The sequence below is a fragment of the Vombatus ursinus genome, unplaced genomic scaffold, assembly GCF_900497805.2.
Source record: "Vombatus ursinus unplaced genomic scaffold, bare-nosed wombat genome assembly UNPS02014798.1, whole genome shotgun sequence".
Lineage (NCBI taxonomy): Eukaryota > Metazoa > Chordata > Mammalia > Diprotodontia > Vombatidae > Vombatus > Vombatus ursinus.
The window spans coordinates 6,443,921-6,459,586 of NW_020954576.1; the positions used below are offsets into that span (position 1 = coordinate 6,443,921).

The 15,666-nt window shown below is 39.4% G+C and overlaps 1 protein-coding gene across 7 annotated transcripts in view; it reads right to left on the reverse strand.

The window, feature by feature from the left end:
* The window catches only part of LOC114050135 (signal-induced proliferation-associated 1-like protein 2), a 257,408-nt gene that overhangs the window by 24,772 nt on the left and 216,970 nt on the right, over positions 1-15,666 (reverse strand). For 4 of the 7 annotated variants that reach the window (XM_027871717.1, XM_027871715.1, XM_027871714.1 and 1 more), the window contains exons 15-18: positions 14,915-15,303; positions 8,694-8,918; positions 5,593-5,746; positions 1,697-1,931 (exon numbers count right to left, since the gene is read on the reverse strand). In XM_027871717.1, coding sequence (XP_027727518.1) covers positions 1,697-1,931; positions 5,593-5,746; positions 8,694-8,918; positions 14,915-15,303 — 1,003 coding nt within the window. The remainder of the gene's footprint in view (positions 1-1,696; positions 1,932-5,592; positions 5,747-8,693; positions 8,919-14,914; positions 15,304-15,666) is intronic. The other 3 variants (XM_027871718.1, XM_027871713.1, XM_027871716.1) reach the window with 1 other exon arrangement.

Consider the following 15,666-nt stretch of genomic DNA (forward strand, 5'->3'; position numbering starts at 1 on the left):
AGTATAACAATTTGGATGCTCTATCAAAACATACTAAATGCCATGAAATGCAACCCTGATGATGGATACTTTCTTTTAAATTCCTGTATCTCTGTAAAACATAATAGTTTTACCTAGGAAAATGGTGGTAAAACTGATTTGCAAAGAAAATAATCTGAAAAAATGTAATTCAAAAGTTCGGCTTTTGGAACTCGTCCAACTATTCAAAATCAAATAATTCTAGAGCAGAAAAGAACCTTCGACATAATCTAGTCCAACTCCATTATTTTACAGATGGAGATATGAAAGGCAAGAGAGGTTTAAGATCTTGCTCAGCGTCACAGAGGATAAAGCCTAGACTAGGATTCCTACCTTTGTCAGCTCTTCTTTTTCATGCTACACCACATATTTACTTTAGAGAATAAGAAAAAAGGATGATTATGAGACCACTTTTTCCTTTTTCCTAACTATTTTCATAATACAATTTTAGATATTTTTTCTTTACAGTTATAAAAGTTAAAGCCTGATACAGAGCTCATCCCAAAGGTTCAGTGGGTGCTGAACTTGACTTGTGTCGGTATTTCTAGTAGGTTTTTCAGTTAACCCCATCTATGAACAATGTACACATCACAACTTACTTTGTCAAAAATGTCTCCTTTAAGCATTTTTCATGTTTTCAAAATAAGAGTCATGATATTAACTCACATTCCCAGAGTGTTTTGAGATTTACAAGGCATCTTCCTTACAACAATCTTGTCTGGTAGATGAAACAAAATCTAGCATTCCCATTTTATAGATGAGAAAAGCACTGGCTTGGAAAGATGGGAAAGCTTGTTCATGGTCCAATGGCGAATAATGGGATTTGGGTTCCAGGTCTCTTGACTTAAGTCCAGTGCTCTTTTTACCACCCTATGTCGTCTTTCTTGGGGCAGCTATGTGGTGGTAGAATGCTGGGCCTGGAGTCAGGAAGACCCGAGTTCAAATCTGGCCTCAGATACTCACCAGCTGTGACTCTGGGCAGGACACTTAACGCTGTTTGCATCAGTTTCCTCATCTGTAAAATGAGGCGGTAAAGGAAATGGCAAACCACTCCAGTATCTTTGCCAAGAAAACCCCAAACAGGATATATAAAGAATCAGGCTCAACTGAAATGACTGAACAACAAGAACAAAATTGTCTCTCTATTAAAAGACCATAAAGGAGGGAGGGAGAGAACTCAGAACTGAAAATAAAATAAAAACAAAATTAAAAGAAAAAAATTAATTTAATTACAAAAAAACCCCATAGAATTTAAAGCCAGCAGGTAGGAGAAAGCATGTTAGAGCATGAAGAGCACGGGTTTTGGAGTCAGAGGAACTGGGATCAATTTCCACCTTTGAAATGACCCATGTGACCTTGGCCAAGACTTCTGCCCTCCCCCGGCCTCAGTTTCCTCTCCTGTAAAGTGAAGAGGCAGGACTAGATCCCGACCAGTTCTGGATCTATGATCTTAGTCCAACGTCTTTCAGATTATGGATAAGGACACTGTGCTCCCGAGAGGAGGGAAGCAATTTTTTTTTAAAGGTCACATAGCCAGTAGGCAGCACGCCAGGGATTCAGACCCAGGTTTAATCAGATGAAGCACAGGATGCAGCATTAATAGAAGAAACACTTCAGATGAAAAAAACCCAGAAGCCGCGAGACACTAATGGAACCAGAGACATGGTCATAAACATACCGCAACGCCACTCACTTCTTAGGCCTCCCATGCCTGGTGCCAGGTTGGTCCGAGGCGGGAGTGTGCTATGGTACGGCGGGGTGGTGCTGAACAAAATGTCGTTGGGCAAGGCTTGGTCGAGGATGGAACTCCGCGAGCTGCCGTAGGAAGATCCTCTGCGGTTACTGCATATACTTTCATCAGAGAGTGTGCGGTACAGGGACCTTCTTGGAGACAGGTTCCCATAAAATGAAAACTATATGTTCAAAAAAAGGGGAGGGGGAAAAGAGCATTAGGAAACAAATGAAGGCATGGAATAAAGTCTATTAGATGCAATGGGCTGATGCAGTATCATGAAAACTTTCTGTGAGTTCTTCCCCAGTAAGACATAAAAACACTAGCTTAGAAATGCTGAAGCAGATCCACTGACTTCCCCAGCCCTGGTGTTTCAGAGCAGTTATTCGATTTTAATGCTTCCTCCTCTGACATTCTGCAAAATATGGTCATGAATTAATTAGATGCTACACAGCTTTATTAATTCTGAAATGCTAAATGGAGCCTCCACAACCTGATGATGATGATGGCTTCAGGAAATAGAGAAAGTTACCATTTCAGGCAACATTTATTCACATGCACACATGAAGCTGATGGATTTTAATTTGAAACGACTAGGTTTTTAATACCAGGCAATTTTGGCACTGATCAACTGCGTGTGAGGTTCAATCTAATCCACATGACAATAAAAGTAATTTCAAATATCACAGCCTTGTAGGATACCCAAATAAACTGAATGAAAATGGTAAAGTCTAGTGAAAAAAATAAAACTCCAAGAAATTGTTTTAACTGTATTAAAAGATAACTTTTAGAGAAAAAAAATCTCACAATAGTGTTTACTAAAACATTTGATTCTGAAGAGACATACATATATGGGTATACACAGACATACCCTCTCTCTCTCTGTCTCTCTCTCTCTCTCACAATCACACACACACACACACACAACACACACACACACACAACACACTCACCCCACCTTAAAAACAAAATCAAACAAAACCCCGCATTTCCAACATGTTCTTTTACATCCTGAGGCATATCCCGTTGGATAAACAAGTATGATCGCCCGGCTGTCCTTAAACATTGTTTACATCAAATAAGCACGGGCATGGCCATTTAAGTTTGTGAATGCAGCAGAAGGGCTAAAAATATCCCTATTCTTTGTGTTCCTTCCATTCTGTCAACTCTTCCTAACTGACGAATGCTTACATAAATCATGTACATGGCCTACAAAGTTAAACATATACCAGAAAAGGAAAACATGGTTTTAAAAGAGGAATCTCTTGACAAAAAGGATATGCTATCAGAATTTATGTTTGCAATAGCCTGCCTTCACAGTTGAACTCATACTACACTGTTTTCTGATTTACAGTATTTATATAATATATGCTATAGATACATAAAATATATGTACACATACATTATATATATAATATGTGTATATACATATGTACATATGTACACAGTGCCCCAAAAAATCTTAGTGCAGTTTAAAGCTAAAGCTTTAATGAGCTTATGTTAGCACACACATGTGTTAACACTATATGTTGAGAACAAGAGATTCATCGAGATCCGGTTCTTAGAGGATTCCCTTTACACACATGACTATCACACTCTGCAGCATATTATTATAGGTTGAAGAGAATAAAGGGGTCTTGAGGTAGGATCTAATTTGTGTTATTCCAAGGCTATAATTCAGTTAACTGGAGTACAATTCCACTTTAGGGAAGCTAGAATTTATAGCTGCTTGCTCTTTTTCTGACTCACTGTCAATAACAAATGGAAATGCAGGAACATTAATTTCAATAAGGGATAGTATGGTATGATGGAAGAACACTGGTCTGGAAGCCCGTGTTCCGGTCGTGGCTCCCCTACTTAGCTTGAGAGAAGACATTTAAAGTCTGTGTCTTGGCCTCATCTGTAAAATTAGGGTCTAACATAGGATCCCAGATCAAAATTGAGACAAGACCTCAGGGCCTATTTAGTCTAAACCCCTCCTTCCCATTTTACAGATAAGAAAACTGAGGACTATAAAGGGTAAGTGGCCAGGATTACCCAGGTAGTATTAGAGGCAGAGTCTGAACCCGAGTTCTCAGTCTCCAACGTCACTGCACTCTGCTGACTCCCCTGATTTCTAAAGTCTCTTCTAGCTCTAAGATGCTCACATGTTTCCAATTTGACTGTCATGCATTTAGAGCTGGGAAGAATTTTAAGTTAGTCCCCTGCCCAGCTCTCTGCCTTTGGGCAGGCAACGTCTGACGTTTGACAAAAAAAGACAATTGAGGCCAAACAAGGTTAAGTGATTTGTCCAATCTCACTCAGCTAGAAAGCAACAGACTTCCATTTTCCTAACCTCTTCCAGTTTTAAATCTAATAGACCTGTCAGGGTAGCAGTCAATCTACTGACATGACTCTGTCTTTATAATTATTATATTTACTTGCATATTTCTTCCCCCTCTTTTGCTATACCATTCTCCATTTTGAAAGGGGCATTGGATAGACTGCTTTTACAGCAAAAACTCTCCCCTCCTGATCTTTCTACTTTCATAAAATGATCATTGCTACCAGCAGAGGCTTCTAAATGGAACACGTACTCTCTTTGTCAGAGTAAATAGGAGTTAGAAACGGAGCTGACCACTTGCTAGGGGAGAGGAGAAGGCATGGAAAACTAATCATCAGCATTCACCACTTCTCTCCCTTTTTCTGCCTCCCTCCTACCTTCCCTAAGCTGAGAGACAGAAGGATATTAGTTCCTCAGCATGTAAGGAGAGAGAAAGGTGAATTGGGGCTACCTAGCTTTTCTGGTTCTGACACAAAAATCTGTTTAAGCTACACAGCTGAAGTATGAAAAGGAAATCCTAAACGTAGATATTAACTTCTAATCACCATCATCATCATCATCATCACCATAATTTACATAGCACCTATTACATACCAGGTACTATGCTAAGAGCTTTATAAATATTATCTCACAACTTCACAACAACTCTGGGAGACCAGTGCTATTATTATCTTCATTTTACAGATGAGGAAACTGAGGAAGACAGAGGTTAAGTGACTTGCCCAGGGTCACACAGCTAGTTAGTGTTTGAGGGCAAATTTGAACTCAGGTCTTCCTGACTCCAGGCCTGACATGCTATCCCCTGTGCCACCTTGCTGAACCATGATTACCCATGAAAGGTGTAGCTTTGCTTACATAAATAATTAAGCTAGACCTCAAACCCAGAGAGATGCTGTAATACCCAATACTGCTGTGTCCACCTAAATTCCTTAAGGCTGTTCTAGATCAGAGCTTTGAAGAATTACTTTTGCTTATCTTTTATGTGGCCAGTGTTTTAAAAACCATAATGATAACTCACTTTAAAAACAATGACAACAGCCATGTTTGAATTAATATAGGCCCATATTCTTCCCTTGCAATATTATACATTTTTCTTCCAGGGCTTCAAGCCCAATATTCAATAGAAGATGGGCAGGCTTTTAGTATCATTTGGGGTGAGGCCTTCATTATTATTATCACAATTACAAGAATTCTTCAAATTGGCCTGAATCCACATTAACCCTCCCCTCATGCACATCAATTCCCATTTATTTTAGGTTTCTGCAAAGAGGTTAAACCTATAAGTGAAAAAAGACACACAAATTGTTTCTGACTCCTTTCATGGGCTCTTTCCACTTTTATGCTTCAGTATCCCCGTCTGCCCATTTATTTCTGTCTCTTATTTGTGCCTCCTTCTTTTAGATACACTCAATTTATATGAAATAGTGGATTCTATCAGGATCTTTTTTGGGAACAACAGTGGACTACTTCTGAGCAACTGTCTCTTGTAGGGACTGAAAATCCTTTTAAGTTGGCTAACCTTTCTTTGGCCCTCTTCCACCAAAGGGCTGCCGGGAAGCATTAACTTCAAAAAGTCTTCTTTGGACAGGACATGTTGGGTTTCAGAAACTGCATCCTCAACCACGGTCTGATGTTGACTTGAGGTGGACATGGCTTCCATATCTCTATACATTCTGGTAGAACAGATCAGTATAAAAGAGACAGGATCAGGGAGCAAACCATCAAACTGCCTGCGATGTTATAAATTAAAATGCATTAACTAGTGTTCAAAAACACATACACATATACACATGTGCATTACTTTATTATTAAGTCAGTTCAGTTTTGCTGCCCCTTCACTCCAAATCCCCAAGTCATTTTACATTTATGAACTAAGTTCAATTGCCAGACAAGATTTTTGAATAATTCAGAAACAAATCAGATTCCCAGAGCATAATATATGGAAACAAGCTGCTGCTTCCTCCAATGAAGCCTGCTTCCTTTTTTCCCTAGTTTGGATTTGGAAACTGAGTTTCAATAATTCATCAGAGATGAGCCCGTGTTTTTAAATCAATGTGTGTGCTTCTGAAAAACTTGGAGACTGAGGGTGGTCAGACACCTGGACCCCATGTCCCAATCCTATGGTGTCCAGAGGAGATGCCCATGGTTCAAGAGTAACCATTTCTGGCATGTGCCAAGCATTTTTAATTATCAACAATTTCATAAAGCTGTTTGGATAAATAAAACGTATTCATGGTCAGCAAAAGACTGTCAAACTGAATTTTACTGTCTTTCAGCTCTCTTCTAGGAGGGAAGCAAAGGAGTGATCTTTAAAGAGTTGACTTTGGAAATGCAATTTGAGTTGACTGCAGATTCCCAAAGACACAGAGCGTGAATTGGAGTCCAATTACTTCCTGCCGAATGGAGAGCAATCAGTGACCGTAGTAGCCTCAGCAGAGGCAATGGCTTTCACCATTGAACTGTAAGTCTAGGAATTATGCTGTACCGTGGCAGCTAAGTCTCCCACAAACGAACTGCGTAGGGCTCTCATCACTGGCACCTTGAAGGAATTTTGGTTCAAAGAGAGGCCTGTGTTGCAACAAGCTAAGCAAAAGCTTCCAGAGAAAATGTTTAAACTGGAAACTTTCACTTACAAACACAAAACTAATGACAATTTCCCTGGGAAAAAAATTTCATCACTTTGTTCCTAAAATGGTATAAATAACCATGCACTTTCAAGTATTGAAAAGACTAACACATGAAAAACAACAAATACGGGATCAGGGAAGGAGGGAAAACTGGAAAATGATGAAAATCAATGTGGAAGATGTACTTCTTGGTGAGTTTGCAGGCATGTACAAAGAGCCTTCTCAAGAGCCTTCTTATGAAATCCATGAGGGATGTTCTAGTATTTTTACAAAGAGGAGCTCTGGCAGGACCAATTTCTGTTATCTGGTCCAGACCTACATTCTGGGCCTTGCCACCAGCTTTTTCAAAACAATGTCTATGGGAGGGGGCTGATCTATACTAGCAAGCCTTATTTGTACTGCATAGGCAGCTAGATAGGTACAGCCTGGAGTCGGGAAGACCTGAGTTCAAATCTGACCTCAGACACTAGCTATGTGACCCAGGGCAAGTCATTTAACCTCTGTCTGCCTCGGTTTCCTCACCGATAAAGATGAGAATAATAACAGCACCTATCTCCCAGGGTTGTTGTGAGAATAATATTAATAACAACAACACTATTTATATAGCACTTTCTATGTGCCAAGCTCTGCGCTAAGCATTTTACAATTATTATCACATTTGATCCTCACAACAACCCTGGGAAGTAGGTGCTATTATTATCCCCATTTTACAGATGAGGAAATGGAAGCAAACAGAAGTTAAATAAGATATTATCTGTGAAATGCTTTGCAAACCTTAAAGTATTATTTAAATGCTAGCTTCTATTATTTTGGTCATTGTTGTCATTATTATTATTGTGGAAGATCTGAGGTAAGTTGAGTCAGTTTGGGGGTCCAACCTTTTTTCAATACATGTATTGTGCCAGTTTCCCCTTGGGCCGTACGTGATATTGAGGGGCAGCAGTAGTTCAACACTGCTAACGTCTCCTTCAATGCTTCTGAAGACCTGTGATGCTCTCAATCTTAGGGAGTGACCTACAGCATTAAGAAGTTAAATTACTTGTCCAGCATGTGACAGAGACGAGACTTTCTTTATGGCTTTAAGGCCAGCTCTCTAACCATGATACCACATTGTCTATAACGACATGAGAAGGTAAAAATACCTTTCAGCTGTGCATCTAAGAGATGACTTTACAAAATGGAAAAAATTTTTTTCAAAAATACCCTTTTTTGATAAAGCTCCAGAAATTCTATGAGGGCATCTTTAATATTCATCAAAGAACAAGTGTGTACTTGAAAACATTAGTATCTGATGTTATTATGGTGGGCTGGTCCAGTACAAAGTTAATGCAGTGATTGAAATGTCCTTCAGGCCAGACTCTTTAAAAACCAACTAAACTTGTTTGGTTAGCCGCCTTCTGCACATCCTGAAATATGCAAGAATTTACCACTTTCATCAGAAGTGCAGAAATGCAACAATCACAAGATTAAAAGATTTTGTTGAAGGCTCAATAAGAATTTTTCTTTTATAAATAAGTATAAAACAACTCACCTTTCAAAGTCTAGGAAATAAAAGGAAACCAAACCAATGTTAAAATTAGGTTAAACAAACACACTTTTTTGTTGTTGTTTAAAGATCACTTAGCTCTACCACAAATTCAATGTGTACACTCTCTACCCATGAATTTATTCATTTCCCAAAGATTTAAACTTAAACAGTACTTTACTGAAAGTATTTCTATTGAGAAAAAAAAAGTTATCTTTGGCCTTTAGGAAGAAAAAAGACTTTTTAAAAAAAATTCTTTCTCTGAAAGAATTGGGAAATTGGGAAATGGACACAAGAGTTTGAAGAAAAATATGTAAGTTAAAATCTAAACAATTTTTGAAAAAAATAAAGTTCTAGACATCATTACTTTAAGGAAGGATGTACTCCTGTGAAAGAAAAGCTCATTTTCCTATTCTCTCTTTCCTCGCTATTTTGCCAAGATAGAGGAAAAGAAGTTGCTTTACTTACCCCTGACATTCATTTACTTCAGATTCTTCGGGTGTGGGACTGCCTTCTGATTTCTTCCAACCAATAACATATTTGCTGACTGCTCCTTGCCTGTGGTAGGATTTGGACAATGACCCAGTAACCTGCTGGCCACTATTGTGTGATACTATGTAGACTTTGGAGGTGTCCAAAGATCCACTATTTTTAGAACAGTGTGCTGAAGGGCTTCCTGAATGGTGTGAACCACTGTAGAAGGGGAAAAAAAAGAAAGAAAAGCAGCATTACAATGATATCCCTAGCAGCTCTGGGACACTGCCAATCACTGCCATAATTGTTATGCTTTCCCCTATCCCAGAGCAAGATGGGGGAAAGGACAAGTGTATGGTGTAATTGCTTACACATGCAAACTGTTCACGTCCCCATATTGCACACCCAACTCGTGGATACACGTGCAAGCCAAAAACCTTAAAAACTGGGCTTTGGGGAAACTTACAAGTCAGAATGGCACAGCCTGGGTTAAGAACAGCAATCGAATGGTGCCAGACTTCAGGTAAATCAGTGAGGCGATGAGGCCCTACCACCTACCAACATGTAACTTACGGGTTAAGAACTGCTGATATTTTCAATCCTCTGCTAACTCAGGGGCCCTCTAACATGGTGCTCAAAGCTCATTTATCTCCATTTTTCTCATGCAACAGCTGAAATTATATAGGGATTTAAGGTTCACAAAGCCCTTTATATATATTCTCATTTGATCTACAAAGTGGGAGCCATGACATGGACCTAATTCACAAGAATGACTGCACAGAAATTAATGAATAGAATCACAAAACAACTTATACTATTTTACAAACACAAAACACTGTGTAAAAGCTTAAAAACACAGCTTCTAATACAAGGGGTCCTCAGTTCTGGTGCATTTTGCATTCAAAAAACATGAACTATGGAAAGCTAAGCTTACAATGCAGATAAATTAGAAAGTGATTACTCACAGTACAGTACTGGTGCTTTACAAAAGGATTTATTATGGAGTCCTCCTAAATAGCATGTTCCCTTTGTGCACAGAAAATATGATTTGGTTTAGGAAATCAGAGCTTTTAAGGATTAGACTTATAATATTAGTAGCCCATATTTAGATAGTGTTCTTTGGCTTACTAAATTGATTTGCACACTTCTCAGGAGCGTATCTACAGCACAAGAACGTTCAGTTAGAAATATACCATCCGCAGCTTTAGTCAGATAAGGAGAGGGAGGCTGGGCATGGTCTGATGGGTGTCCATAAGTCTGAGGAGTTTGGAGAGAGACTGAGTAGAATCTCAAGGCATGGGATACTAGAAGAGAAAGCACCTCCAGTCGGATGGGAGGTTCTGGAGAACTAGATTTTGGCAATGAAATCATCAGAATCAACTGTGATTAACAGGGGAGGGTATCCAAGGAAACTGAAGGGGTTGAACAGGGAACTAAGATTTTAAAATGGCAAATAGTTTAAAATGCAATAAGGGCTGGTAACTACAGACAAACTCAAAAAAGACCAAGTTCTATAAGAAAATTATCAGGGAGATAAAGACCTAGTTAGCATAAGGGGAAGTTTGAAATAATGGTTAAACACAATAGAAAGGGCTTTTCTTTGGGGAGAGTGGAGAGACACAGGAAGGGTGAAAGAAGGGCTTAATTTAGAATGATAACATAATCGCAGAAAAAAAGAAGGTGAAACTATTCAACTCTTATTTTTCCATCTGCTAATTCTGCCAAGGAGAATGATCTCCATACAATAGTAAGGAGAGAATGGAAGTGTTTAACAGCGAAGTGAAACTCCAGGCAGTTAAGTCTGAACACCTAGCTGCTTACAAGGAATTTAAATACCTGGGCCAGCATAAACTATATCCCCAGGGCCTTGAAGGAACCTGGAGAGGAGAATATGAAATTTTAATTCCAATCTCCTCTGTAGGATCTACTTTAGGCCCATGAAATAGGCCTCCTTTTTCGGTCTTTTCTCCTCCTGAAACACCCCTAAACTTTCATTTTTTGCAAACCAACCCCCCTTTTCTCATCAGAACTATACTCTCTTGGGACAAGAAGCTCTAGCATCTCCAAAACACCAAAGAAAGTAGGAAAGAGAATGGTGTGTATGCAAGGAAGATAGAGGCAGTGGAGAGAGACTGGTAACATAGTAGGAGGGAGAACTGGAATGTTCTAACGTACTAATATAGCTCCGATATCACAAGTTAAATTGGCTTTGACCTTAAACTTTTGACAGCATCTGCAGACTAAGAATCCAGCCACCAGCCCTTTCGCTAACTATCCTGCTTGAAATGAGACAGCCTTTGTAAAGAGGTCTCTAAGAGGGGAAACAGAATAAGGTCAAATCCCCTCTCCTACAGCATATGCCATAGTTGCCCAGTCTAATGGCTACCATTTATATGTGAAAAATTAGCAGCCCCTTGGATTTCCAATGTTAGTTTACCAAAACAGAAGCTTTATACTACCTTAATAATTTGTTTCCTTCTATTGCACACTTGGGGAGGGGAGTAATTAGTCACTACTTTTAAGGGAGTAAGTATCCAAACATCAGATATAACCAATTATAATTTTTATAAAAATTAAATAAAAAACACAAAACAAGAAGTTTTGAGTTTTATCAACTTTATTTTCTCCAGGGATTTTTTATTTCTCATCCTATCACAAAAACTTTTTTTCTACCAAAGTCCTGTTCCTATGTTCCATGCAAGCATGGACGTGAGCCTGGGTTCTCTATTCAATCAACAAACATTTATAGAGAGTTATGTGCCAGGCACGGTGAGTTACCAATACAAAAACAATACAGTTCTTTCCCTCAGGGAGCATACATTCTATTAAGGAAAACAATATGTAGACACAAGTATACATAAAATATAGTCAACACAGGAATATGTGGGGAGGTGGGAGTACTAGCAGCTGGAGAGAAAAGGAGATGGACGTAGAGCTGAGCTTCGAAGGAAAAACAGGGAAGGGGCTAAGCTAGCAAAGCACAATTTGCTGAATTACAAGGGTTAGTAATTTGGCAATCATGCCTACTTTGCTAAATCTGAGAGCTAGACAAAAGCAGCTAAACTTTATGAATATAGTTTAAAATCTGTAATAAGATAGAATAGAGAAATTAAGATAGATATTCAGACATAAATGGGGGGAGATTATATAGAAATACGATTAATTAACCAAATTGGCCATATGTAATGGACACTTTTATTCTGTTACATTTAATGGTAAGTTTTAAAGGCCATTGCAATTTTGCTTACACTTTAGCTTTTTTTAATTTTAATTTTTATTTCTTTATTTTTTTAACATGTGTTTTTAAAATCTTAATCTTGAGCAGGTACCTATTCCAGACTGAAAAAGCTTAAAGTGTGGGCCAAATGATGAGCTTTATATGAGATCCTCTGAAGATGAATGTCTACGAGGTGATGAATTTTAGGGACCACCTCAATCAATGATAACTAAAACCAACAACAAAGTTGAGGAAGGATTGTAGTCTGTGCCAGCAAGACAGAGTAGCCAAACTGATGAAATCTTAGGGTACTCAAAGTCACCTCCTCCCCCACCCAGTACATACTTAATGTACATGTCTTCTTTATGTTTATATGTCTGTCTGAATTGAATACAAAGCCCAAGGACACAAATCGGGCATGAAGAACACATATCTATTTTCTCCTCATCTGGACTCTACAGAATTTTCTCAAAGTTTATAGAATCAAAATAGCTTAAGATAGATCCCATGTGTTTGAATAATTCAAATATATTTTCATTTTCTACCAGGTTAAATCAAAACAAGTTATCTTATACCTCAGGCTTTTCCTGTTTCTGTCCCGGAAGAAAGAAAGGTATGGAAAATTATAGTCTGGAATTCTGTAACGGGGTCCTATATTAAGATGCAGAGACGGTTCTGGTTTTAGTACTAGCCGGACTGAGTCTGGGTGATGGTGAAAGCAAAAGCCTCCAGTATTAAGTTGGAAATGGAGTTCAAAGTCATCATCAACTGTGAATTATGAGTAAAAGGAAGCCAAATTGCAAAAGATTCAACTCTCACAACACAGTTCGCTATCTACAACAGATGTGCACACATGCAATTTAAAGGAATGGAAAGAAAACAAAACCAATCAGAAATTCAATCTAGCACTTGTATCCGCTTGCCAGCAGTATGACCCATGCTAATTTAAATAAGACTTAAGGTATGCAAAAAAGCCCCCTTCACTTGTGCATAAATATCTACAGTCCTCTCACTAAGAGATACCTCCATATAGAGACGTGTGCACCTTGCAAGCAAAGATGACCACCCAAAGGATATTTGATGGCAATATAAAATTCTATTTATCATACCAACTACATTAGTCTAACAAAATATTATAACGGCAGGTGTTTTTCCCCAACTACTAGGTTCTGCATAAGACATTAATATGGGAACAAGATGCCGAGATACTTTAGGTATTAAAGCCAGCTCTCAACTGTCCGTGAAAATGGGTAGGGAGAATTTAGATAAATAACACCAGGGTAATTCTAACATCTAATTTTAGCTATACTCATTATTAGTACTCCCTTAAATCAAAATATGCGCAGTGAGGGGGCACAGTGGATAAAGTGCCAGGCCTGTGGTCAGGAAGACTCATCTTTCCAAGTTCAAATTTGGCTTAAGACACTTAGTAGAGTGACCTTGGGCAAGTCACATAACTTTATTTGCCTCAGTTTCCTCACTTGTAAAATGAATTAGAGAAGGAAAGGGCAAACCACTCCAGTATCTTTGCCAAGAAAACCCCAAATAGGGTCACAAAGAGCCCAATGTGACTGAAAAAATGACTGAACAATAACAAAATCAAAACATTCTAGGGCTAATAACAAGAAGCAGAACTATCTAAACTGAATACCTCTACAATTTTCCTGGTTTCTCAACTGGAAGTGATAATTAATGAAATGGTTAAATGATATATAGCAGAAATAGACGTGTTTTTTTTTTAAAGAAGCAAAAAGGTACAAATAATTCACACAATCAGAAATTCTCCAAGAATTGGAGTTTATCTCATCCTTGAGAAAGCTGTCTACCCTGGGTGCTGTAACTTTCTTTTCTATCACTCTCTTCTAAACTCTCTACAATATGATTTATGACCCCATCATTTATATGAAACCACCTTCTCCAAAATGTCCAGTGATTTCTTACCAGTCACCTCTACTGGCCTGTTCTAAATGCTCAGCCTTCTTGACTTCTATGTGACCTCTGATGCTGATGATCACCTGTCTCCTGGATAGTGTCTCCTCTCTCTAGGTTTCCATGACACTGCTCTTTCTCACTCTGTCTTCCTCTGCTAGTTCTCCCACTACCTGTTTTGACTGATCCTTCTCGATCTCCTTTGCCATTCTTCATCCACGTCATGCCTACTGAATCTAAGAGTCCTCCCAGGTCTGTCCTGGATCCTCTTTTCTTCTCCCTTTTTAATATTTCACTTGATGATCTCATGAGCTCCCAAAGGTTTAATTATAATCTTTATGCACATGATTCCCAGATCTATTATCTCTATCATTGGTCTCATGTCCTGTGCTACACATCACCAACTGCTTCCTGGACATCTCAAGCTCCAGTGTAGCTTTGTTAAGTCATGTGGAAATGCACAGCAGCCATCTCACCAAGAAGTAGTCTCCCCCTCCTCCCAATTGCCTGGCAGTCCACAAATCACGGGCTCCATATTTACTTCCTCAGTGATTGAACCAGTGAGCAACATGGGAATAGAAACAAGGATAAACCCGTTCTCCCACACTTCATTTCACAATTCTACAAACGTTTCCATCCTGCCCACAGGCTGACTTCTTTTAGGCATAGGTTAATTTCTTTCTGGACAGCTAGGTGGTATAGTGGATAGAGTGCCAGGCCTGGAGTCAGGAAGACTCCTCTTCCTGAGTTCAAATCTGGCCTCAGACACTCACTAGCTATGTGACCCTAGGCAAGTCATTTAACCCTGTTTGCCTCAGTTTCCTCATCTGTAAAATGAGCTGGAGAAGGAAATGACAAACCACTCCAGTATCTTTGCCAAGAAAACTCCAAATGGGGTCACAACTGAAACGATACCGCCACTTCCACCACCACCACAAATTTCTTTCTGGCTTTCAGCCAGGTCCTGTGCCAATCAGCACAGCTGGGTTACACATCACACCACAGAAAGTGGTGCTCACTGATGCTGTAAGCAGGTGGTGCCTACTCATTTGGGCAGTAGATTACATACCTGGAATGAGAAGATATTTCGCTGAGGTCACCCATGCTGCCTTCTGCAGTATTACTGACAGAGATGGCAGATGGATAGCTGTGAACTGCATAGAGCTTGGCCTGCTCCTCTTCAGGGCCAGGCACATCCGCAGAGTCAGCCCACTGCTCTGCCCGACTGTGCATCATGGACCTGCTGCCCGTCAGGTGCAGAGGGCCCATCATCGAAGTAGACATGCAGGGGGTTGTATCAATGCCACTGTCGGTCGAGGCCCCTTTAATATAGGTTAATCCCAGCAACTCCGGGTCCATGAGGTCTCCAGAACCAAAGTGCTTGTCGTCACTGTTGCTGGATGTGTTACTCGAGAGCGTGTTACTGCTAGAATGACTGGAACAATTTTTGTCTCCAATCTTGAAGAGGAAAAAGACAGTATTTTTAATAGATTTTCATTCCATTAATCTATAATTTCTATTAGTCTCACACATACCTCTCCAAATGACCAAACCCTGGTCATTGCCCACTGCCGGGGGGGACATACGATTTAAGAGCACTGATACTAACTGCAACAACACTGGACAAAGAGCATCAGATATCAGGCAAATCATCCAACTGAGAAACATTTATTAAGCACCTATGCTAAATAAATGATGAGTGTTATAACACAGGGAATACAGGCAGCAAAAACAGATCAGAAAGAAGTAAAACAAGCTTATTTTAAAGGCTGGTTCTGGGGAAGAATAGGCCCTCTCAAAATCCACACCCCCTGCCCACCC